This window comes from Mirounga angustirostris, unplaced genomic scaffold, assembly GCF_029215605.1.
Source record: "Mirounga angustirostris isolate CCGP_5_RB_7025 unplaced genomic scaffold, mMirAng1.0.hap1 SCAF_15, whole genome shotgun sequence".
NCBI classification, from domain to species: domain Eukaryota; kingdom Metazoa; phylum Chordata; class Mammalia; order Carnivora; family Phocidae; genus Mirounga; species Mirounga angustirostris.
Genome location: NW_026991723.1, coordinates 86490803 through 86514212, shown reverse-complemented (window position 1 = coordinate 86514212; position 23410 = coordinate 86490803). Strand labels below are relative to the sequence as shown.

Genomic DNA, 23410 nt, shown 5'->3' with positions numbered 1-23410 from the left:
CCCCTGGGGGCTCGAGTCGCCTAGCCAGAAGGTTGTGGAGCCCGGAGTCAACTTCTCCAACTTCTGCTAGCACCCAGACCAGGGTGTCAGCGTGCTTGGACCTGGTTGGAAGGAAGCCTAAGCGATCTTGACTCGGCCCCTTCTCTCCCTCCCCATTGGCTCCGTCTTGGTTCTCACCAAGGGAGTCTTCTAATCCGGGCGGCGGATGTGATGCTGTCATACCCTTCCCTAGCGCTCCCTGCCCTTCAGGATAAATTATGCCCAAGGCCAGGCCTTCAAAGCTCCCACGGTCCGGGCTGCCCTTCCACCCAAGGGCGCGACGTCCTACTGGCTCCGGCCCCTGCCTCGCGCTGTGGCCACGCGGAGCCACTTTCGCGCCTCTAAATCCAGGCGGAATTAGGCACCGCTGCGGCCGCCCGGGGCTGCAGCGGAGCGGGTCCAGAGCCTTAGGGCAGCGCTTGTCACACGACTGCAGGGATTGGTTGACTCCCTCGGGCCTCCAATCTGCGCGCCTCTAGCGCCACCGTGCGCCGTGCCCCGCGCACAATCGGCGCTTCCCGCAAAAGAAGCCGATTGCCCCGGGTTGTTACCTTTAGGGACCGCTTTAGGTAACAGAAAAAGGAAAAGGGATCGCTACTGAGTACCCACGGGTTGTTTGGCTCAGTGACTCCATGTAGGGACCAAGGAGAGGGGCGCCGGGATGAGGGACCGAGTCGTCGTTCAAGGGTCCTCGGGGCAGGACAATTTCAGGCTCAGGATGAGCGCCGTTTTTCATAATTGAACTCAGCCCTCCTCACCCCGTCCTGAGTCAAATCGAAGCAACACCTTGAGACGGACCTTCTGTTCGCTGTGCCTGTCACCCTCTCGCCGGGTCTCGGTCCCCGAATGTGCCGCGGCCCGCTGCACGGCCCCTCCCACCCCAGCCCCGCGCGGGGCCCCTGGATCGCGGGACAGTGGCGGCCGCGGGGAGGTCGGTTGGGGACGGTCCTTCTCGAAGTCGCCCGCGATGTCCCCGCCAGACGACAGACCCCTCCGGGAGACATACGGACCTCGGGCTCGGAGCCGCCGGTTCCCGGGGCGGAGGACGCGGGGCGGAAGGCCTGCGCCGCCTCGGAACCCCTCGCAGCCTCCAGCCGCGCCGGCCGCAGCCGAGGCGTCGGGTAAGCGGGCTGGGTCCAAGCAGCGAGACCTGAGCGCGGGACAGGACCTCGCGGCGCGGCTAGCGGCACCGGGTCCTCCGGTCCTCCAGAGGGCGCTGCGGCGGCCAGGCCCGCAGACCAGCCTTTCAAGCGGCCAGGCCCGGGCGGAGCCGCGAGTTCAGCGGCCCAGTCGGCTCTGCCAGTGGGGGCGGGGCGGTTGCGGCGGCGGCTCGGCGAAGCGAAGTGCGCGGGCCGAGCGCGACCGGGGGACGCACGCAAGGCTTAGGGGCCACTTGCATGGAGGCTGCGGGCGTCGCGGGCAGGTGGGGTGGCCGGATTTGATGTGTAATGCTGGCTGGATCTGCAGAGGTAGGGCTTAGCGGAGTGGGGGAGGGAAGCCTACCTCCCCCCTTGTTCAGAGGCCAAAGCGAAAGGTTGGGGGGTGCTGTTATTGACAAAAGGGGCACGAGGGAGGGGTGGGGGTGTGGAGAGGGGCTGGCATCGGGGCGTGACGACGCGAGAAAGGCTAGGGGCGGGGAAGCTGCATTTGCGTCGGACGCCCCTGGAAGGACCGAGCCATTGGAGTGGGGGAGATGGCGGGCGGGGTTGGGCGTTTGAGGGAGGAGCTGTTGGCAGGATTTGCGGGAAAGTGGCGGGAGGGGGGGTTTATTGAAAGCATGGGGGTTCAAATGCGGCATGCTTTTGGCAGGACTGGAGTGTGGCCGTGAAGCTCAGCGGGGCAGGTGTTTGAGGGCCACGGGCAGGCGCGGATAGGCGCGGACGCAGGGGTCCTGCCTTACTCCGTGTCCTTTCTTCAGCCACCATGTTCAACCAGCAGCAGCAGCTCCAGCAGCTCCAGCAGCAGCAACTCCTGCAGCTGCTCCAGCAGTCCCCGCCGCAAGCCCCACTGCCCATGGCCGTCAGCCGGTGAGTTCCCCTCTGGAGGGCTGGGCGGCTTCAGCCCTGCCACTCGGACCCCTGTCGTGGAGACTCCATCCCAGCCCTTTCTCCCAGGGACATCCCTGTTTCTGTCCTGGAAACCATCAGTTCCCACCTTACGAGGTTCCTCTGTCTGCGGTAGAGAGGGGCAGAGAGTGGAGGTGAGGGAAGAGGGAGGGTCTGACTCTTGCAAAGTCCTCTGACACCCCCTCCCAACACACAGGGGGCTTCCCCAGCAGCAGCCACAGCAACAGCTTCTGAATCTCCAAGGTGCCAACTCTGCCTCCCTCCTCAACGGCTCGGTGCTACAGAGAGCTTTGCTTTTGCAGCAGTTGCAAGGTAGGACTGGCCCCTTCTCACTGCAACTCAGGGGTGGTGCCCTGGCATCCCCGTTTGCACTCAATCTCACCAAATCCACACGCTAGCTCTGAGAGGGAGCTACTCTCGGCGTCCTAGTTTACAGATGCGGACTCTGAGGCTCCAGGGGGTGGAAGTTCCAAAGTTGCTTAGCTGGACACAGCTCTGTCTGATGGCAGAGGTCTGCCCTTGGCCATGGTGCTGGCCTCTGTGGGCAGGACTCAGCACAGCTCACTGCCATTCAGATTAGATGAGATGATGGAGGAAAAGATCTCTTTGGACCACTCTCTTCCACATCCCATTTGACAGATGAGGAAGCTGAGGTCCAGAGCTCGGGGAAGTCATTTGCCCTGGGTCACGCAGCTAGGTGAAGCCTGAGCCTTCTGACCCCCTGGATCTCTGTGTGGGTGCTGCTAGCCATATGTAGTAAGCCTGTGTCCTCGTCTCAGTGTCCCCACGTGGAGAGCAGTCTCTCAGCTCTTCCTTCTAAGATGCAGCTCCAGATACCAAGCCCCTTCAGTATTAATTTAGGAGCCCAGTGACCTGGGCCAGCTCATGTTCAGACCCTGCCCCTCCCGCACGGTAGCTGTGGCTTGCTGTGTGGTCCTTCTGGGCGGTGCACTGTGCTGAGACCTTTACAAACACAGTTCCTCGACTCTGCTGACAACTCTGGGGGTGGGGGGGTGAGATACACTCATGAGCTCCCATTCTACAGATGAAAAAACTGAGGCCTAGAGAAGAATCATGTGCCTAGGGTCACACAGGGAGTAGGTGTGGATTAGAGGGAGAGTTAGAGCCCAGGTCTTGCTACAGAGCTGTGGTCTTAGGTACTAGGCTGTCCTGCCATCCAGCAGGTTATGCTGCCAGGTCAGAAGATGTGATGGCTGTCACTCTCAGCCCTGCCACATAGGCATGGAAGGTCCTGGAGTTGATTTACAAATGATCGATGGCAGTCGATCTATGGCAGGTGGAGAGACAAAAGCACACACGATGTATACATATGTATTTCCCCCTTTTTCTTTCTTATTTTAAAGGTCACACTCATCAAAGAAAAGTGAAAGAAAATTATTTTTAGAGGATAAGGAAACCTAAATTGTCATAGACTCACTCACCTCCTGAAGGAAAACAAAAACAAAACAAAAAACACCTGTCATGGTTTTGGTGTATTTCCTCCCATTTTTTTCCCAGGCCCAAACTTGGGAATTTGTATATGATTGTGGTTGGTTATTGACATGGAAGTGAAAGGCTGTCTTTTACTTCTTTTTCATGGAATAGAATGGCATGATCATTTACCAGATGATTTGACAGTGTCTGTGAAGATTATTTTTTAACAGCTGTTCGTATGCCACTGGAGGGCAAGCCCTCGCGTACCTAAACTCAGCTGCTTCCTTTTTCTCCCCACTCCGCTTTGTTTTTTCTTTTTTTTTTCCCTCTGTTTTAAATAACACGGGCATGAATATCATGTTTGAGACGATTTTCTTCGAACATATTCCGAAAAGTAGAAAAGCTGCGTCGGGGGATGGATGTTTTATGGCTCTTGATAAGTGTTGCCAACTTGCTTTCCCAAAGGACTGGACCAGTTTGCAATACCACCAGCCTCGTATGACAGTTCCGGTCTCACCATGCCCACGGCAACACTGGGTATTATGTGCTTTTTATATATATATATATATATATACACGTATATACACATGATTTACTAACTTGGTTGGCAAAAAGCAACATCATTAATGTTTTAGTTTACATTTGTTGGAGTGCTAGTTCAGTCGAACGTTTTTTATTTGTCTGTTAAACGCTCATATTTCTTTTTGTGACTTGTCCATGTCCTTTGTCCATTTTTCTTTTAGAGCTTTGAGATCTCTTGATCTTACTGTTTTTAATAGCCGGTTGGCATTCTCTCTGCACATATGTGTACATGTATTTATTTTGTTTTAAGTTAATATTAATTGAACACTCATTGGATCCCAGGCACACTTGTATATCTCATTGAGTCCTCATAAAACAGTGAGTCAAGCGCTATTATTATCCCATTGTACAGATGAGGGAACTGGGGCTAAGAAGGGGGAACTGATTTGCTCAGGGTCACAGAGCTTGGGCTATAGGGCTTGAACTAGATATGAGAACACATTTCACTCATGTCCTCAACCCCTATGCTTCCCGTCCCAGCTTTGGAGCAAGGATTTGAATTGTCTCTTATGGTTCAAACACTTCCTGAGCACTAGGCCTCTGAGTTAGATGAGGCGCCTGCCCTTATAGGAGTTCCCAGGGTGGTTGGGTGGTGGGCAGTGGGAAGCAGACAAGGAAATTGTGCAGTTGGTCCTAGAACAGGGAAGCTGGCGCCTCTGGGGACACAGAGCGGTTCTGAGAAGGCCTCTCAGAGGATAAACACCTAAAGGGAGATCTGAAGGATGACCAGGAAGTAGTGGGGGCAGCATAGCCCAGGCAGAAGGAACAGCATATGCAAAGGCCCAGAGGCGGGAAGAAACCAGGCTTGTTGAGGGATACACAGAAGCATGGCTGGAGTATAGTGGGTGCATGTGTGGGGAGAATGGTAAGAAAGGAGGTCTGGGAGGAGGGCAGCGCCGGACCCCTGCAAGGTGAGGAATGAGCTCCTTTCCAAGCAGCAGGGAGCTATGGAAGGATTTAGGCAGGTGGAGAGGAGTGAAGGCAGAATAAGCAGAGACCCTGGGCAAGCTACACCTCCACTTTGTGTCTATTTTGTCATTGGTAGAGACCATAGTACCTACTGATGGTGGCTGAGCCGAGTGACTGCGGCCGTGCACGCAAAGGGCTTAGCAAGTGCTGCTTCCTAGTAGACTTTTGATGGGGGGGTGGGGGTGGGGGGTGGGATAGGACAGTGTCGTCTTATTCCAGGGACCAGTCAGTCAACTTGCTGGTTCTCCTATGGGCACTGGGCTGGGTCTTTCACACACCTTAAGGTGTGCCCTAAAGCGTGCCAGAGGGTGAGTGGGGTTGCACACACTGCTATCAGGGTGTCCCTCTCCTCCTCAGCAGAAAACCAGCCCTAAAGCCCCCTCACTACCAATGCCCAAGGTAGGAGTGGGCCTTTGGCTCTCATCTCTCTCCTCTGGCTGCTGTGTGGGAAGCTTCCCTGTCCAAGTCATCTGTGTTGTTTCCGTGATGCTCTGGGGGGCTGACGCCTGACTCTGGCCTCTACCATCCAACCACACTGTAACCTCTCTTCTCCCTTCTTCCTGCCCGCAGGGAACCTCCGTGGCTACAACCTGGCAGCCCCGAACCTGACAGCCCCCAGCCTCACACCCCCCCAGCTGGCCACCCCAAATCTACAGCAGTTCTTCCCCCAGGCCACTCGGCAGTCCTTGCTGGGTCCCCCTCCTGTCGGGGTCCCCATGAACCCCTCCCAGATCAATCTTTCAGGGCGGACTCCCCAGAAACAGGCCCGCACCCCCTCCTCCACCCCCCCCCAGCGCAAGGTGAGTGGTGGCCGGGGGGCCGCGGGTGGGGATGGGAGTGGGAAGGTCATACCTGGGTATCAGCCCAGCTTCACCCACGTGGCTCACGCCGGGCCTTCGGGCAGGTCACGTCCCTTTTTGTCCTCAGTTTCCCCATCTGTAAAAAGAAGGGGGTAAGTTGGCCTTGTCTAGGGTTTCCCAAATTTCAGATATTCCTAACGTCCGATGCGACTTTTTCCACATCCAAACACCACCAGTAATCTTTTTTTTTTTTTTAAAGATTTTATTTATTTATTTGAGAGAGAGAATGAGATAGAGCATGAGAGGGTCAGAGGGAGAAGCAGACTCCCTGCCGAGCAGGGAGCCCGATGTGGGACTCGATCCCGGGACTCCAGGATCGTGACCTGAGCCGAAGGCAGTCGCTTAACCAACTGAGCCACCCAGGCGCCCCACCACCAGTAATCTTACTGAGCGAATGTTTCTCTTTGCAAACACATGGAGATGCAAATGACACCAAGCACTGGAGTAGTTTGAGGTGTCCTGCAATGGTGCTCTGTAAATCCACGCTGCCCTGTAGAAAGAAAGTGTGAGCCGTATATGGAATTTAAATTTCTCTCGTAATCACATTAACAAAGGAAAAAGAAACTGGTGAAATTAATTTTATCAACAAATTTTAGTTAACCCAGTATGGAAAAAGAAAATTATCATTTCAACCTTCAATCAGTATTTTAAAAATGAACGAGATATTTTACATTCCTTGGTCTTTTGTACCGAGTCTTCAAAATCTGGTGTGTATCTCAATTTGGCGGGCAACGTTTGGAGAGCTCAGAAGCCAGGCACCTGTGGCCAGGGGCTACTGCCTGCAGTAGCTTAGCTTTAAATGAATTAGCTTCTCCTCAGTTATATTTATTTAACAAGGAAACATTTTGTGACTATCTGAAATTTTAAAAACAATCTAAATTAATTGCTGTTGGTGCAAGTAAAAGAAAGGTAATGGGGTAAAACAGTGTTACAAAACCCTAAACTCTACACTGTTGCCATCCGAAGGTTCTGGAGCTGCATCCCCAGCTCCTTGTGCCCTGGGGGGTGAAAGGTATCAGCGGAGGCTCTCCCTGACGTAAGCAGAGAGAGTCAAGGAGACTTGCAAGGGGATAACTTCTCTGGGACTGTCCTTCCCTGAGTCCCAGCAGCTCCTCACACAGCATGCTCACGAGAACATTCTGGGGCAGGGGTGGCACCCCCCCTCCTTTTCGGGCTGCTCTGAGGCCAGCCCACATCTGAAGGTGAGGCATGTCCCTCCAGAGAGGGGTCCCAGCCTTGAGCCTGCCAGTTGGGGCCTGTCCTCACATGACTGCTCCCCGCCACTCATTTTACATCTTGGGAAACCTAGCCTCAGGGAGTGGGGTGGAGGCTGCCCTGGGCCGCACAGACCCAGAGCCTGAGCCTCCTGACTTACAGGCCAGCAGGGCCCGTGTCATGCGGGATGAGAGCCAGATAGTTTCTGAAGGGCTGAAGTCCTAATGTGGTGCACATTTCCACTCGGTGCTAGTTCCTTGGGCTTAGGAGGAAGGAGGGAGGCTGCAGGCGGGCTCCTGGGGCTAACTGGAATGCCCAGGACCAACCGGAGCCATGCATTTATGTAGCAAACATCTGTGAGGGGCCTCCGTGCTGCAGACAGTACATCTGGCCTGACCCTCCTGGAGGTCTTAGGCTGGGGAGGAGGGTCGTAGCAATGGTGAGACATTCATGCAAATAATGTTCCCACCAATTAATTAAGACTGTGGAAAATGCCACAAAAAGGAAGCCCAGGCTCCTCTGGGAACCCATATTAAGGGTCTACTCTGGGCTCAGGAGGGTTTCCCGTAAGAAGTGCCTTTGAGGCTCTCGGTGAAGGCCTGGGGCAGGATGAGGCCTAGGACTTTGGGGAACCAGAGAGAAGGCCAGTGTGGGCATAGAGAAGGTGAGGGGGAGAGTGGGGAAGCTGGCTGGAGGTGGGGGTGTGGGGGCAGAGGTCAGATGGGGTGGTGGTTTGGGGCTTGGGTAAGGAAGGAGGACTCTAGAGTCAGGAATACAGGAGGATTTCTGACTGAAAGAGGCAAAAGACATGGTCATGTTTGCATTTTAGAAGGATTCTTCCGGCTGCTTCGTGGAGAAGGCGCTTGGGGAGTCAGGAGGGCCCCTCAGTATCCCCCAAATCTGGGTTAACAGCCAGGCAGCTAGATGGACCCGCCTAGACACGATTCCTGGGGGTGCTTAGGATCATCTGTGGGAAGCTCTGGGCCAGGCCTCACCAGAGGTCGCCGGGTCCCTGGGCGCCTTCATCCCCTAGGGGACTGTCACAGCTGCTCTTGGGCCAGGGTGTACTTACCCGGGTGGGCAGCAGATGTCAGAACCAGTTTCTGAAAGGAAGCAGGATTCTTCTTCTCAGACGATACCTGTGGAAGACGAGTCAGACCCCCCAGAGGGGTCTGAGGAAGCTGTCGAGTCCCGAACAAACACGCCAGAAGGTAAGAGAGGGAGGCTGCTGGCCCTTTGGAAGGGGCCACGGGTTGGGGCAGGTGGGTGCAGGGTCAGTGATGGAGGCAGACCTGGGGGGCAGGGCTCTTGGTGCGGGGGGGAAGGGGGTTGAGCCCAGACCCGGTCTCTCGGAGGAGAGAAGAGCACAAGGGGAGAGGCTGCCTGGCCTCTCCCGCAGGGGGGGTCAGGGCTAGGGTCTTACCGTATGCGGTATTGGGTGTTCTACACGGCATCGACATCGGCAGTCACTTGTCTGCCCTCCGTTCCAGACCAAGATTCCCCACCCTGCCCGGATGACATCACTAAGGAGAAACGCACTCTAGCCCCTTTGCCCGAGTCTTGTGAGGTATCTGAGCCACCAGCTAAGAGGTCAAAGAGGTAACTGCTGAAAACCTGCCGGGGCCCAGGTGCCCTGTAGCCTCATTCTTGCGAAGGCTGGGGGTGGGTGTAGGTGGGGGGGTCAGCACCCTTCAGGGAGCTGAAAGAAGGAAAGGGCCTTGGCGTCCTGCTTGCAGGAAGGTCAAACCCAATTCTGCATCTTATTTGGGAGGGCCCCCAGCCAGAGAGTCTCCGGTGTCTTCCCTGGGACTGAGCCACCCGGAGGCAGGCTATGTGGCCAGGTTGGAGAGGTGAACATGTGCATCTGGGACCTCAGAGTGGGCACAGGGTGGGCGGCTTTACAGGGCCTTGGATACGTATTAGCAGATTGTGGGAGGTGGGGCTGAGTGATCCTCCCAATTTATTTAGGCGCGTCTGCGGCCCGCAGAGCGGCAGGCCCTTCCCGGAATGCCCAGCTTGTACGTGCTAGAATTAGGACTGAACGCGGATCTCGGTCTTTTTGAGGAGCCCCTGGGGTCAGCTGGGAGCCACAGGGAGCTATCTCTTGATCCTCCCTAGCTCAGAGTTGCCCACAGAGAAGGGGCCCCCCGGGCAGCTGCAGGCGAAGGTCCAGCCTCGGGCCCGCGCCACGGCCCCGAAGCAGACACAGACACCCGAGCTGCTGCCTGAGCCGCCAGAAGCCCGAGTGCTGCCACCATTGCAGCCCCGGGTTCCGCAGATCCAGGCCCCCGTGCAGGAGCAGACGCAGCCACTGACGCCCCCCGCGGACGCCCCGGTGCAGCGCAGACTGCAGAGGCAGGCGCAGACCCAGACCTCCCCGGACCACGTGGGGCCGCAGCCGCGGCGGAAGGAGGCCGAGCTGCAGAGTCAGGTGCCGCCGCAGGCTCGTCCGCAGCCCCCGCGGCCGGTGCAGCTGCAGAAGCAGGCACAGACGCAGACGTGTCCTGAGGCGCAGCCCCCAGAGCAGCCCCCGAGGCAACCCCCGGGGCCGTCGCCAGGCCAGCCGCCTGACCAGACTGAGGGACAGCCTCCGCCCCCGCCACGGGTGTCGGTGCCGGCCTCCGAGCCAGCGCCGGTTCCGGATCATTCCGCGGTGCTCGAGACGCCGCCTGATACGGGAGCTACTGGAGCCGGTAAGCGAGCACTGGTTCCCAGTTGCCCTGTGATAGGACAGCCCTGCCCGGGCCCTTGGCTCCTCCCCTGGCGCCGTGCGGTCCTGACCAGGGCTCGGGGTTGTCCCCACTGGAGGCTTCAGGGTCCTGGCCGTGGGTAGGGCGGCCGTGGGCTGTCAGGCCCAGGTCCCTCGGGGCCCGGTGGGAGATGGACCCATCTGTCGTTTCAGGCCTGGAGGAGGCCTTGCCAGAGCCCGGCGGCGCCCAGGTCAGCGTGGAGAGCCAGGAGGACTTGACCAGTGGCCTGGATGTGGGAGAATGTGAAAAACGAGCAAGAGAGATGCTAGGGGTGGGTGGGTCGACGTGCTACTGGGGCTGCTCGCCTACCGCGGGGCCCAGCGGCGCGCCCCCACCCCTCGGGGCCCCTCACGTTTCTCCGCCACCCCTGGGCCCTGGGCCGAGCAGACTGGGTTTGACTGTTTCACATACCTTTGCTCTGAAGAACTGGAGGCACTTTTGGCAACAAGTCCCTTCCAACCTGCCCATCCCCAAACTAGAGCCCTTGGTCCCCTCACAGGGGGAGCTTTGCTGTAGCGGAGAGAGCACAGAGCGAAAGCCTCTGCGTGCGGTTCGGGTTCCCGCCCCGCCTCATAGTGGGACTGCGGCCAAACCCGCTCCCATCTTCGTGCCTCCCGTTTCTCCATCTCTCACGGGAGGGTGGGGCGGGGTGGACTTTACGGTTGGGTGGGCTTAGGTTTGAGTCCTGGCTGTCGTCCGCCCCAGCTCTGTGAGCCTGGGCAGTCACCTACCAGCTCAGTGCCTCAGTTTCCCCATCTGTGAAGGGGGCTGTCAGGAGGGTCCGGGAAGACGCCACTCACAGGCATTTGGCCCAGGGGCGGGCCCAGCACAGGTACCCCGCCGGTGTTAGCTCTGCCCCTGCTCCCGGTGCAGGTGTGGGGTGCCGGGGGCTCCCTGAAGGTCACCATCCTGCAGAGCAGCGACAGCCGGGCCTTCAGCACCGTCCCCGTCACCCCCGTGCCGCGCGCTGGCGACTCCGCGTCTGCCTCCCCGGCCGCCGCCAGCACACCGTCTAAGCAGACCCTCCAGTTCTTCTGCTACCTCTGTAAGGCCAACTCTAGCAGCCAGCAGGTACTGCGGCCTGGGGCCCGGGCACGGGGGATTCCGGTGGGCAGAGTGGGGGTGTCTGTCGGGCGTGCCCAGGCCTGGCCACCGTGCCCGAGCGGCCCCGTGGGCCCCGTGAGCGCCGTCCACGCCGTCCACGGCAGCTGTGCACCTGCTCTGGAGACATTCCCTGACCAGCCAAGAAGTTAGGATCTGCGAGTCCAGCAGGCCAGGTCTGAATCAGCCCTGAGTAGCTGTTTAGATGCCGGAAGGCGAACTCCCCTCCTTGTGCCTGTTTCCTCGTGCTTCAGATGAAGACGCATTTAGAACCCACCTTGCTGGGAGGCTCCGAGGATTCGGTGACTTGACACTGAAATCACGAGCCCCCGGCCCAGCCCAGAGCGAGCATAGTGCCTTAACAACGGCGTTCTGCTCGTATTGTTAGGACCATTTGCTGTCGCTGCTTGTGTCCTCCTGAGCAGAGCAGTGGGGTCTGGGCGTCAGTCGGACTGCTTTTTGTCTCCGAGGGGCTCACACGGTGTCCAGGAGGAACAGCAGGAGCTCTGGCTGCTGTGTGCTCACTTGGGGCCTCAGGTCGCCATCCTCCTCTGGCCCCCACAGGGCTGTTCTGAGACAAATGGCCTCGGCGGCAGTGGCGACAGGGTGGCTATGAAGCTGAGGCCATAGGCCGCCTCCCCGGGCCCCGGCCTCGCCCGCTTCTCCAGGGCTCACTCTTCATCCCACTGCAGGAGTTCCAGAACCACATGTCGGGGGCCCAGCACCAGCAGCGGCTCGGGGAGATACAGCACATGAGCCAGGCCTGCCTCCTGTCCCTGCTGCCCGTGCCCCGGGATGTCCTGGAGAGAGAGGACGAGTGAGTGGGGGGGGTCTCGGAGGCTCCGTGCTGGGGGGCAGACGGCCTTGCAGGCCAGGCAAGGCCGAGAGGGGCCCTGAGTCCGCCATCTGCAAGGTCTGCCTTTGGGTTAAGTATTGGTCGCTGCCAATTGTCACACCGTTAACTGTGTACCCATGGACCTCAGTTTTCCTCATCTGTAAGATGGCCTGGTGAAGGGTGCAGTGCAAGAGTTCATAAACTAGATAGTCTCTTAAGGTGCCATCCAGGCAGGAACAGTGTGACGACCTACATGGGAAGGAAGTGGGTGTTGGCACAGACCCCTGCTTCCCTGGCATATATGCTGACCCCACCCGGGGATTAGTCATCGTGTGGCTTGAAGTTACAGCTACGCTGCCTGTCCCCCTTCCATTGTCATGGGCGCGTCATTGATCTGAAATACGAGCCCTCCTGGAGTCCAGGACTAGCTCTTGGGCTGAGGAGGGCTGGTGGACGCTGGAAGACCTTTCACCACCCTGTGGGCAGTCACAGAGGCCTACGGGGAGGGGAGAAGCAGGTCAGCGCTGCCTCGGGCCGTGCTGGGGGGCCTGGGCTCTGTCTCACAGGACAGCTGCTCCTCAGCTCCAGGTCTCCTGATGCTTCTGGAGAATCGAGAAACCCAGCTTTGTATGTGAAATCTCCCAATTTCAGCATGTTAGCAGCTAGTTGAGAATCAAAACGAAAGAAGCCTAGGGAGCAAGCCCGAATCCAACCCCATCACAGGCTGGGCAGTGGTGGGGGACTCAGCCAGGAGCGCTCACAGAGGGTCACAGCTTGGAGCTTGCCGCTTGCATGCCCTGGGTGACGGAGCGCTCTCTCCAGAGGCAGCGGCGTCTCTGTTAGGTGGTTCTCACTTTGAGAAGAACTTCCTACGTGGTTGTGTAGCACGTTCTCGAGCCTTAAACCTCCCCTTGCTCGAGGACCCAGGAGTTATACTTAGGTGAAGTAATCATAAATACAGAAGAAAGGTGAAACCCAAAGAAGTCCCTTGCAGAGGACTGTCATGGTGAAAAAGTTTAATTGGAAACTGTTGAAAATCTCCACTCCTGTCGGATGAGTTAGCTCAGGCTTGTCCGCTTGGTGGAATAGCTCATAAAAGACAATACCAAGGAGTTCATGAGACCGTGGAAACAGGTATGACGTCGGGTTAGAACAGGGTTCACATCTGCATTTGCAGAATGAGCTTGGTTATATAAAAACCTATCTTGTGGACACAAGAAAACTAGAAAGAGGAGCCCATCCGACAAGCAAGCTTTAGGTGCAGGAGATTCACTGAACCGTCCCCCCTTGAAGCCTTCCTGGGGCCCCCGAGGCCACGCAGAGCGTGGCAGTCCTTCCGATAGGCTGCCTGTCCTTCATCCAGTGCCGTCAGAAACTTGGGGCCGGTCCCGTGCCTGGCCCTGGGACTTTGGGAGTCTTGGCCTCCTAGAGCTCCCCACGGTTCAGCGGGGGCAGAGAAGGGATCAGGTCCTCCCTGTCCGTTGTAGAAAATGCTGTGGTGATGGCCCTTTGGGGTGCCAGGGGACAGTCTGGCTTACAGGTAGGGGGCAGGCCCAGGAGTAGGGGGCGGGGCAAGAACAGCTCCAGGAACTACAGGGCATCTAAACTGAAGGATAAAGAGTTTTCAGGGGCGCCTGGGTGGCTCAGTCGTTCAGCGTCTGCCTTCGGCTCAGGTCATGATCCCAGAGTCCTGGGATTGAGTCCCACATCGGGCTCCCTGCCCGGCGGGAAGCCTGCTTCTCCCTCTCCCACTCCCCCTGCTTGTGTTCCTGCTCTCGCTCTCTGTCAAATAAATAAATAAAAATCTTAAAAAAAAAAAAAGAGTTTTTCAGGACCAGATATGCTCAGGTGTGTCACTGTCCTGCTGGCCTCCTGGGATCCCAGATGCTTCTAAATCTCCCCACACCCCACCAAGCTTCCTTGGTTATTATTCTTGTCTAAGTATTTTTCCAGATGCATCTCAGAACCGTTGTTCAGTTTCTAAAAACACATCGTGTTGGAGTTGCATTACATTTATGGAGCGTCTTGGGAGAGTGGCTGTCTTTCCAACAAGGGCAGTGTCACACTCCTTGTTCTAATTGTCACCATTCAGAGAGCCCCCGCCGAGGCGCTGGTGTAACACCTGCCAGGTCTACTACATGGGGGACCTGATCCAACACCGCAGGACGCAGGACCACAAGGTATGAGCTGCGAGGGCGCCCACACGTGCTGTCTCCCTGCCACGGGGCTTGTGGGGGTCCTCCTGGCAGCTCCTCTCTCTCCCCACCCTGTCTCTGTCCTCCATTGCCACCTGCCGACACGTCTTAAAGCCCGCGGCACAGGGAGGGGCTGTGTGTGCCCATGTTCTGGGAAAGGGGCGGAGCACAGCCAGCTGATGACAGATGTGGAGGCCTGCAGGTGGGAGAGGAGGTGTCACTGGGCACAGCCTGGCTGCCCCTGGGGACACCGCCCGCCACCCACTTGGCCTGCCCTCCTTTCGTCAGATCGCCAAGCAATCCCTGCGACCTTTCTGCACTGTTTGCAACCGCTATTTCAAGACCCCCCGCAAGTTTGTGGAGCACGTGAAGTCCCAGGGGCACAAGGAGAAGGCCAAGGAGGTAACCCCCAGCTCCCTCGGAGGACATGGGCCCAGAGAGGCACAGAGCCTGGGCCGAGGCCACACAGCGGGTTGAGGTTTATCCCAGCCTGAACTCGGCAGGTCTGGAGGGATTGGGACTCTCGGGGGTGGGGGTGGGCTGGCACCTCGTCTGCCCAGAGCTGACCTGAGCCCTGGCCCATTCCCCTGGGCAGCTGAAGATGCTCGAGAAGGAGATAGCCGGTCAGGATGAGGACCACTTCATCACGGTGGACGCTGTGGGCTGCTTTGAGGGCGATGAAGAGGAGGAGGAGGAGGAGGAGGATGAAGAAGAAGAGATCGAGGTTGAGGAGGAATTCTGCAAGCAGGTGCTTGGGGGGCAGAGGGGGCTTGGGAGGCAGGCTGGAGGCTGGACTCCCAGCCCAGGCGGGACCTCACCCCACCTCCCAGGGGCCAGGGGCCGCAGTGCTGACGTTTGTAGGCACTAAGGCATGCCACGATTTAGTATGAACAAGACTGTATTCCCTATGACTAGGTGTAAATACACATCATGAGGACGGCAGGGTGGCCGGCAACAGGACCTCGAAGCCTGGCTGAAATCTTGACCTGTGTTGAGGGAGGGAAAGGGCGTCTTAGGCCAATAAGGGCATGGAGAGAACTATGCGGGGTACACAGAAGAGTCAGCACGAGATGAGGATGATGACGAAGTAGCAGCCAACCCTTTCTGAGCATTTATTATATGCCAGGCATGTACCCAGCGCTTTCCTGGCTGAATCTCACCAACTTGGACGCCAGGAAGCGAGACTCCAGAGCCCTTGCTCCTAATGCCCCAGCTCCCTCCCACGAGCGAGGAGCTGGAGGAGCTTGGGTTCTCTTCGTGTAAGAAATGAAAAGCAGCTGCTCTGAGCCAGGCCCTGGTGCTGGACATGGGGATATGTGGGGGTCAAGGCCCGCGCCCGCCCGGAGCTTGCCCGTTGCCAGTCCAGAGTAGTGAGGGGCAGCCCCAGGGGCACGTGGAGGGGCTGTGGATGGAGGGGTGCGAGGGCGGTCCTCAGCCCTAAGCAGGTTTGGGGTGAGGCCACTTCGTTACATGCGATCAGCACTGGCCTGACCTCAGGCAAGCCCCTCAGCTTCTCTGAGCCCCAGTTGTTCTGCTTAGAAGTAACAGTCCCAGCTCAGGCTGTGAGGGTGGGCCAAAGCCCAGGGTGGCAAAGGGGAGTGGTTGTCGCCCTTGGAAGGCACATTTGCCTGGTAAGTGAGGAGGGCACTGCTAAGTGTGGTGGGGCTGCCGTGGCTGGAGTCAGATGGCCTCGTCTGGAAGGGGCTCTCGTCCAGCAGGTGAGACAACGAGTCGTTGATCACCTGAAACCCAGCTCCCCTGGGACTGAGGTCACTGCAATATCAGGAATTCAGGGAGCTGGCAGGGGGCTCGTGGTTAAGAGTGTGACCAGGGTTAGGGCTCACCAGGGTTAACTACTCTGCTCCTCTATAAACCCTGCGCAAGTGAGTTAACGTGCGTGGGCCTCAGTTTCCTCTTAGGTAAGATGGGTGAACCCAGGAAGGTTGTTATGGGATTCAGAGAGGACACTCGTGATGTGTTGGGCACACCTGGCATGGATTATGGTCACTGTGGAAGCAGGAGGGCTTCCTGGAGAAGGGGACTGATTGAGCTGAACTCAAAAAGTATAGATTGGGAAGGGCAATCTGGCAGGATCAGCATGTGCAAATGCCGCCCACAACCTCCTGGATATGTTCCTCCTGGGCATCAAGGGGGTGGTGTTGAAGAGTGTGGGTGGAAACCAGGCCCCACCTGCGTTTGGGAGGAGCTCAGGGGAAGCTCGAACCAAGGCCCACACTTGCATATTTCTAGGTGAGGTCCAGAGATATATCCATAGAGGAGTGGAAAGGCTCAGAGACCTACAGCCCCAATACCGCATACGGTAAGACCCTAGCCCTGACCCCCGCCCCTGCAGGAGAGGCCAGGCAGCCTCTCCCCCTGTGCTCTTCTCTCCTCCCCCCTGGAGGGTGGGCGAGCAAACAGGCCCCTAGAGAGGGAGGGCCACCGGGCTGGCATGGGGGTAAGTGCATGACGCTGCCGCCCCACAGGTGTGGACTTCCTGGTGCCCGTAATGGGCTACATTTGTCGCATCTGCCACAAGTTCTTCCATAGCAACTCGGGGGCCCAGCTCTCCCACTGCAAGTCCTTGGCCCACTTCGAGAACCTGCAGGTGAGCCGGGCCTCCTGCCCCACCCGCCCACCCTAGCTGCCGGGCATGGCCAGCAGCCACCTCCCTCCTGGGTTTGGCCTCAGCCCACGGAGGGAACCTGAGCCGGGGTGGGGCCCCGCTCTTTGTGCTATTGTTCTGGGCGGAGCTGAGGGCCGGGCTGTTAGCTCCAGAGCTCTGGCCCCGGGAGGCTGAGTGCATCATGCAGGGTCACACACACGCAGGGTCACAGCATGTCCGGAGCAGTCTCAGCCAGGCTGGGGAGGCAGCTGCTGGGAGGGAGCGTACCAGGTGGGCAGGACGCCCTGCCTCATCTCTACCTTCCGTGCCCAGAAATACAAGAAGGCCAAGAACCCCAGCCCTACCAGCAGGCCCGTGAGCCGCCGATGTGCGATCAACGCCCGGAACGCCTTGACTGCCCTGTTCACTTCTGGCGGCCGCACACCCACCCAGCCCAGCACCCAGGACACAGCTAAAACCCCCGGCAAGGTGACAGCCCAACCCCCTCCGCCCCCACTGCCGCGGCGCTCAACCCGCCTCAAAACCTAATAGAGGGAGCGCCTCAGGCCCACCCCGTCTGGGTCCAAGTCTGCTATGATTTTTAGAAGTCTCACGTGGAAGTTCTGACATGGTTGGTGTTTTTACTGAAAATCTAATAAAAGAAGGTAGCTTGGCCGTACAGTGCCCACCAGCCCTTCTGTCTGGGTGGATAGGGGAAGGGGACACCCCAGCCCGCTCTCAGCCAACACCCACCCTCTTTAGGCATGGTGTGGTGGCCGAGCCGGAAGGCCACAGGCAGGCTCCCCAAGCAGGGCCTCTGGGGTCACAAGGCACTTCCTCACAGCCTGTTTCCCTCTTTAATGGGGTTATCAGGGCTAGGAGAGCGCCTTCACCTTCAACTCAGATCTCATTTAACCCTCACAGGGACCCTAGGGGGCAGGTCTTATTGTGGTCCCCAAATTATAGGTGAAGAAACTGAGGCCTAGCAAGGTCAAGTGACTTGCTAGAGGTCATACATCTGATGAGTGGCCAGGATTTGCCCCAGGCCTGGGCTCTGGACCCCTGTGCTGGCCTGTCTCTCCAGCTGGACTCTGGAAACTGAAGTGTAGGTATAGGGGGCCTCCCTGTCCTCTGGTTCTGAGTTTGTGGTTCAGTAGCAGGGGCCCGCCCTTCATCAGATGACCCTAAGATGAATCATCAGCGAATGGGGCCCAGGAGGAGTTGGTTCTTTAGTTCTGCTATTTCCCCATTTGAAAAAACTCTTAAGAGGTAGACCAACCCTGTGATTGGCTAGCTGGGAAGACTGGGGCCTGGAGCAAGGTTACACAGCATGAACAAGAGTTGGCTGTCGTAGGGAAAGACCCTAGGACCCAGAGAAGCTGAGTGTATCCACAGGGTCACACAGCACGTCCCATGTTGTCTCAGCTGGGCTGGGGAATCTGCTGTCCAGGAGGGCACCAGGTAGGGAGGAAGCCCTGCCTCACCGGCTCCCTCTGTGTCCAGAAATACAAGAAGGCCAAGAACCCCTACCCTACCAGCAGGCCCGTGAGTCGCCGGCACATGATCAGTGCCTGGAATGCCTCCACTGCCCTGTTCACCTGTGAGGGTTGGTGGAGTCCTCGCCCAGGATACAGAGGAGAGGCACAGTGCTGTTGGAGACCTGTTTAATATGGACGCTCAAGGCCTGGGCAGAGTGGGGAGTGCCCCGGAACTGGGCAGGCAGGCTAGGTGGGTGGGTCGTGGGCCCACGTCTGACCCCAGGAGGGGATGTCGGGTAGTGGGGGCTGGCCCAGGCATGCCAAGGGGAGTACCGGAAGGGTGACTTGAGGCAGGCAGACCCACCAGGGGACCTGTAGGCCAGCCCTTGAGAAGGTATCTAAGCCAGGTGGTGAGTGCCCAGGCCAGAGCCTAGCCCAGGGAGGCAGGGTTTGGGCTGGTTGGAGGCTCCCAGAACCTAGGGACTGGCATCACTAGGGGCCTCCCCGAGCTGCTGCTGGAACTCAAGGCGTGTCTGCCGGTTGGACTCAAGCAGCTCCTGGAGGCGGGCATGGAGGTGGTCGTTCTTCTCCTCTAGGTGGTCTAGACAGGAGTTGATCTGGTCCAACATGGAGTTGATGGCAGCATATTCTGGGAGGAAGGAAAAAGAGAACCAAGGTTCCAGGTCTCCTCAGGGCTTAGACACCTTCCCCCACACAGCCCCCCGGCCTGCAGGACAAAAGGGTTTTGGCCCTTTGTGTCATCATCTGGAAAAGGGGTGGATACCAAAAGTGAAAGGCTTTGGAGAAATAATACCTTAGTGCACCATCCTTTATTCTAGGGTTAAGGTGGTCAGGGGGAGGTCAGCCAGTGTCCTGCCTGGTGCCAAGTCTCCTCTCCACTTCCTTCATCAGCTGCCCGGAGGCCAGAGCCCACCTTCCTGAGTCAGGCAATCAAGGCCTCTGTCCCCAGGCAGGCCCTACTCTCCAGCCCTTCTGAGGTTCCCCCTGCCGGAACAGAAAAGCACCACCCGGACTCCCAAGGCCCTGCCCCCTCTCTAGCCCCACCTCCCATGCCCTTTCCTTTCCCTTCCCCAGCCTCTACCCACCTCGGGCCCCCTGAACATGCTGCTGCCTCTGTCTGCAATGCGTCCTCCTTCCGTCTTCCCTCCTCCTCTCCTGGATGAGTCCCTCTCATCCTTCAAGTCTCAGCATGGATGTTGCCACAGGGAGCTTTCCCAATCCTTGCCCTCCACACACCTCCACGGTCCTTACCCCACCAGACTATAGAGCTCATGAGACAGGGAATGTTCTTGTGTTCACTGCTGTCTCCCTGGTGCCCTCATTGTCACACAATAAGCACTAGTTGAATGAATGGATGGATGGGTGGGTGAATGAAGCCTCTGACTTTCTAGCCTTTCTGCCTTTACTCACTTGTCTCTGCCGCTCAGAATGCCTCAACCACAACAGTTATTCAAGGACCAGCTCAAAACGCCTCCTCTTCTAAGAAGCCTTCCCTGGTCTCCACCAGAAACCATCACTCCCTCCATGGCCACTCCTGACCTGCCTCTCAGCACAGTGTCCCTTAGGATCCAAGGTCTGGCCCTGTGCCCACTGCGGACCCGGTTCTGAGCCAGCCCATGACTCAGATACACTCCAGCTGCCAGCCTGGGACAAAAGGGGAAGCGGCTGACAGTGTTTGGAAAAGGCCAGGGCTGGAGGAGTGTGTCTGGGATATGGGCGCAAGTGTGTCTGCATTCTGGGGGAAGAGCACCATCGGCCAGAGCTGGCACACCTCACAGAGGACAGAGTCCTGGAAGGTCCCTGCTGGATCTTAGAGTCCAACCCCCTTGTGGTACCGATGGGAAAACTGAGGCCCAAGAAGGAAGGGACCTACCCAGGATCCTCCAGCTGGTTGGTGGCACAGCCAAGATTCAGAGGGAGCAGGGGCACTTGGCTTTCAGTCCCAGCTCCGCTCCACCCCAGCACGTGACTGCGTCTTTTGGGAAGGGAATAAGGACTGGGTTGTTGTGAGGATTCCAATATATTAAGAACTCAGACAGGGTCTGGCCACAGCAAGCACTTAGTAGATGGTCATTATTATCAACACTGCACATTCTGTGTCATGAGACACAGGCCCGAAGCAGGATGGGGGAGGCGGGTGGTGTCTCCACACCACTGGGAGCCAGGCTTTATCTGTGTCAAGGGCACTTCCTAGTGCTAAGCCTCTGCCTTCTGCCTGGGACAGCCACCTGCCCACTGCACTAAGTCCTGTGAATCTGCCAACATCCACTCAGTGTGACACCGGAGTGGCTTTTCCTGATTGCTCTCCCTGCCACTGCGGGCTTCCTTATACACGTCTGGCTACTGTTCACCTGCAGTGCCCAGGGCAAACCGGCGAGCCTACCACTTACCACCCTGTGGGAGGTGCTCTACCTCTTTATTAAATGCAGACCCCGGTGATGGAAGTGTTCTGAAACTACTGTGAGGGATGCACAACTCTGAGTATCCTAAAACCCACTGACATGTACAATTTAAATGGATACATTGTATAGTATGTGAATTATAGCTCAATAAAGCTGTTACCGGAACAAAACAAAAAGCAGACTCCATACTTATCTCACATTTACTAAGTCCTGCCCTCCGACTTGAGAAATCAATCTTTATTACACCGAAGAGAAGAATAACCACTCACCGAACACCTGCATGCTTTGAACCTATTAAATATTTCCATTTGTTTTTCTTCATTTAACCCTGACACATCTCAATGCAGGAACACTAATCATTATTCTTATTTTACAGATATGGAAACTGAGGCTCCCCAAGGTGAGAGGGGAGCTGATGGTTCTCTCTCCACCCCCAACCCCCCGCAGGGTTGTGCAGGCAACAGGCTGCTCTGTAAGCAGGTCACATTCGCCAAGGCTCCGGGTCACACCAGCAAAGGTGGCAGGAGATGCTGACTCAGCAGGGCGGGTTCGCCCACCCAGACAGCCCCTCCTGCTAAACCCAGACGGCCCACCCGCCCCACCCCCTCAGGAGCCCCCGGCTCCACAGGGGCTGCAGGAAATGGCTGCAGCAAATGCCAAAAGGCGAGTGATCCCGAAGCGGCCTCAGTTTCCCCATCTGCAAAACGGGGCCGGTTGCCCGCAGCTCTCCGATGCTGCGGTTTCCAGGGACCCACTCGCAGGTGCTCGCCCTGAATCCCCGGCCGGCGCCTGCAGCCGCAACGCACCCAGCGGCGAGGGGTGGGAGGGCTCTGCGGTCCCTTCCAAGCCCCCAGCCCGGCCCCGCTTCCCCTTCCCAGGAGGGCAGCCCTAAGAAAGCAAAGGGCGCTTCAGCAGCCTCCCTGGGTCACCTGCTTCCCCGAAGCCGTCGTCCTCGCCTTCCGCGCCCGCCTCCACCGGCACGCCCAGGTCACCGTTGGGGCCCGACATTGCGGGCTCGGGCGCCGCGAAGGCGGCACGACGGTAGAACCCAGCGACCCTCGCGCCGACAGCCGGCGCCGGGCGGAAGGTGGAGGCGCCGGGTGGAACGCGAGGCCGGAAGAGTGGGACGCCGCGGCGGAACGCGGCAGGGCGGCCGGGGCCCCGCCCCCAAGGCCGGAACCCCGCGGCGCGAGCTCCGCCCCCTCCCCGCCCCACCGCCAGAGCTCCGTCCCCGCCCGCCGTCAGACTCCGCCCCCACGGCCCGAGTCCCGCCCACTCCCTGCCTGAAGTCGCGCCCCGCCCCTAGCCCCGCCCCCTCCCGGCCGCCGGGCGGGGTCATCCGCGGCTGGCCCTCCAGAAGCCCCGGTGGCGGAGGCCTGGGCGCTCAGCCGGGACTCGCGAGCCCCGCGGAGGGACGGGAGCTGCCTGGCGCCTCCACTCCGCCCGTCCTGCCGCTGGGGACCTGCGGGTCGGCGAGCCGGCGCCTCCGCGTGGGCGAAATCTGAAACGCGTTTTCTCTAAGGCTCCCCATGGCTTCGGAAGATTTAGGTTCACAGCCTCAGTGAGAGTCACGGTCCGGGTGGCACAGTGCTGCGTGTGGCTTCAGGATTAGGTTGGTCTAGCTGCCATCATCCCCCACCCTTTCTACCAGCTGGGAAAGGGAGGCCTGTCCAAAGTCACCCGCCAAGCCACTGTCGCTCCTGAGCTGGACCCAGAAGTATCATCCTGGCCAGGAGTCTGGCTGAGTTAGGCTCACTCGCTGGGAGTCCCGTAGCTGTAGCTGCCAGGGAGCCCCATGGCTGCAGCAGCCCTGGGCTGGTCTCACACGGGTGCTTCCTGTGGGCAGGACATCCTTGGGATCGGGGTCAGACCTGGGTATATCCCGAACAGGCCCGCGTTCCATCGGGCGCCCCCACCTTCCACCATGGTCGCTGCATTCTACCGTGACATGGCCCTCGGGGCCGAGCCGGCAATGGCGGACCTGGGTATGCCCCAAATGATGACAATGGGGAGGGATCGTCTGTGTCCCCAAAACTATCCCACCATCTCACCTGAGGAAGGTGGAGTCCACAGCCTGCAATCAGAGCCACCACTGCCTTGCATATTGGCAGCCCTGCCTTCTCCTCCGTGAATCGGGTGGAATGGAGGTGAGGCCTGCATTGAACCAGTGAGCAGGGCTGAGAAAGAAAGAGGCCTGTGCATCCACCTTCTGCTGACGGGTTAGAGGCCCTCCATAGGAGCGCAGCATCTCACCAACCAAGAAAGCAAAGCCCCATGAGCCCTGACTGGCATAGAAACACCCGTACCCGAGTGTGAACCCCAGATCTGCAGAGACACGGCAGAAACACAGGTCACCTGTGTGGATGTGCTGACATAATCCAAATCCCTTTAAGCACGAGACACCCGAACAAAAACACAGACACATGTTTTTCTCTTAAATGTGAAATCACACATGAGATCAATAGGATCTGACTCTTCGTCTAGACCAGAGGAGAAACATGCAGACTCCAAGGCACAGGAGGGGGGGCAAACAAACCCTCAGAAGGTCACGTAGGTTCTCAGAAACAAGCCTTGGCATGCACAGATCTGCATACCACAGGGACGCAGCAGGTGGATGCAAATGCTCGTGGGTGGAGCCTGCAGCTGCCCCCAGGCACGCTCCTAGTTGGTGAAATGCTGTGGTCCCAGAGAGGGCCTCTTCCTCTGCCCACCTCACTCCAGGGGTCAGGGCCCATAAACCAGACCACAGGACAAAACAGCCACCTACTCCATCCAGCCCTGACGGGGGGAAGGGAATATGCCTTAGTGCTGTCCTGCCTCTGGAGTCCTTGTCCCCCTCTCTCTCCCCATCTCATTAG

At 58.3% G+C, this 23410-nt stretch overlaps 2 protein-coding genes across 18 annotated transcripts; one reads left to right on the top strand and one right to left on the bottom strand.

Moving 5' to 3' along the window:
• Positions 1-1140: 1140 nt before the first annotated feature.
• On the top strand, positions 1141-20917 carry CIZ1 (CDKN1A interacting zinc finger protein 1). Of its 17 annotated transcripts, none has more exons than XM_064579888.1 (18): positions 1141-1160; positions 1849-2066; positions 2302-2417; positions 4005-4076; positions 5661-5890; positions 8283-8376; positions 8656-8764; positions 9284-9858; positions 10068-10186; positions 10789-10986; positions 11709-11833; positions 13944-14031; positions 14335-14448; positions 14642-14794; positions 16297-16366; positions 16533-16654; positions 16985-17140; positions 19578-20909. In XM_064579888.1, exons 2-18 carry the CDS (start codon positions 1963-1965, stop codon positions 19686-19688), a joined length of 2556 nt encoding a protein of 851 aa, XP_064435958.1. In that variant the 5' UTR covers positions 1141-1160; positions 1849-1962; the 3' UTR covers positions 19689-20909. The 17 variants fall into 17 exon arrangements, with proteins under 17 accessions (XP_064435958.1, XP_064435963.1, XP_064435964.1 ...); XM_045883232.3 differs by lacking the exon at positions 1141-1160 and adding an exon at positions 1321-1508 and having other exon boundaries at positions 1958-2066; positions 8298-8376; positions 19578-20911; XM_045883231.3 differs by lacking the exon at positions 1141-1160 and adding an exon at positions 1321-1508 and having other exon boundaries at positions 1958-2066; positions 19578-20910.
• BBLN (bublin coiled coil protein) lies at positions 18299-21720 on the bottom strand. The gene is made up of 2 exons (XM_045883238.2): positions 21482-21720; positions 18299-18778 (listed from the first exon to the last, which is right to left on the bottom strand). Exons 1-2 carry the CDS (start codon positions 21558-21560, stop codon positions 18606-18608), a joined length of 252 nt encoding a protein of 83 aa, XP_045739194.1. The 5' UTR covers positions 21561-21720; the 3' UTR covers positions 18299-18605.
• Between the last annotated feature and the right edge of the window lie 1690 nt (positions 21721-23410).

Excerpts from the sequence above, each read along its gene's own strand:
- BBLN (XM_045883238.2), bottom strand. The coding sequence starts at position 21,560 with ATGTCGGGCCCCAACGGTGACCTGGGCGTGCCGGTGGAGGCGGGCGCG. Across the intron at positions 18,779-21,481 it reads CGACGGCTTCGGGGAAGCAG|AATATGCTGCCATCAACTCC; the intron begins GTGACCCAGGGA and ends CCTTCCTCCCAG.
- CIZ1 (XM_045883231.3), top strand. The coding sequence starts at position 1,481 with ATGTGTAATGCTGGCTGGATCTGCAGAG. Across the intron at positions 10,987-11,708 it reads CCAACTCTAGCAGCCAGCAG|GAGTTCCAGAACCACATGTC; the intron begins GTACTGCGGCCT and ends ATCCCACTGCAG. Across the intron at positions 11,834-13,943 it reads GTCCTGGAGAGAGAGGACGA|AGAGCCCCCGCCGAGGCGCT; the intron begins GTGAGTGGGGGG and ends GTCACCATTCAG.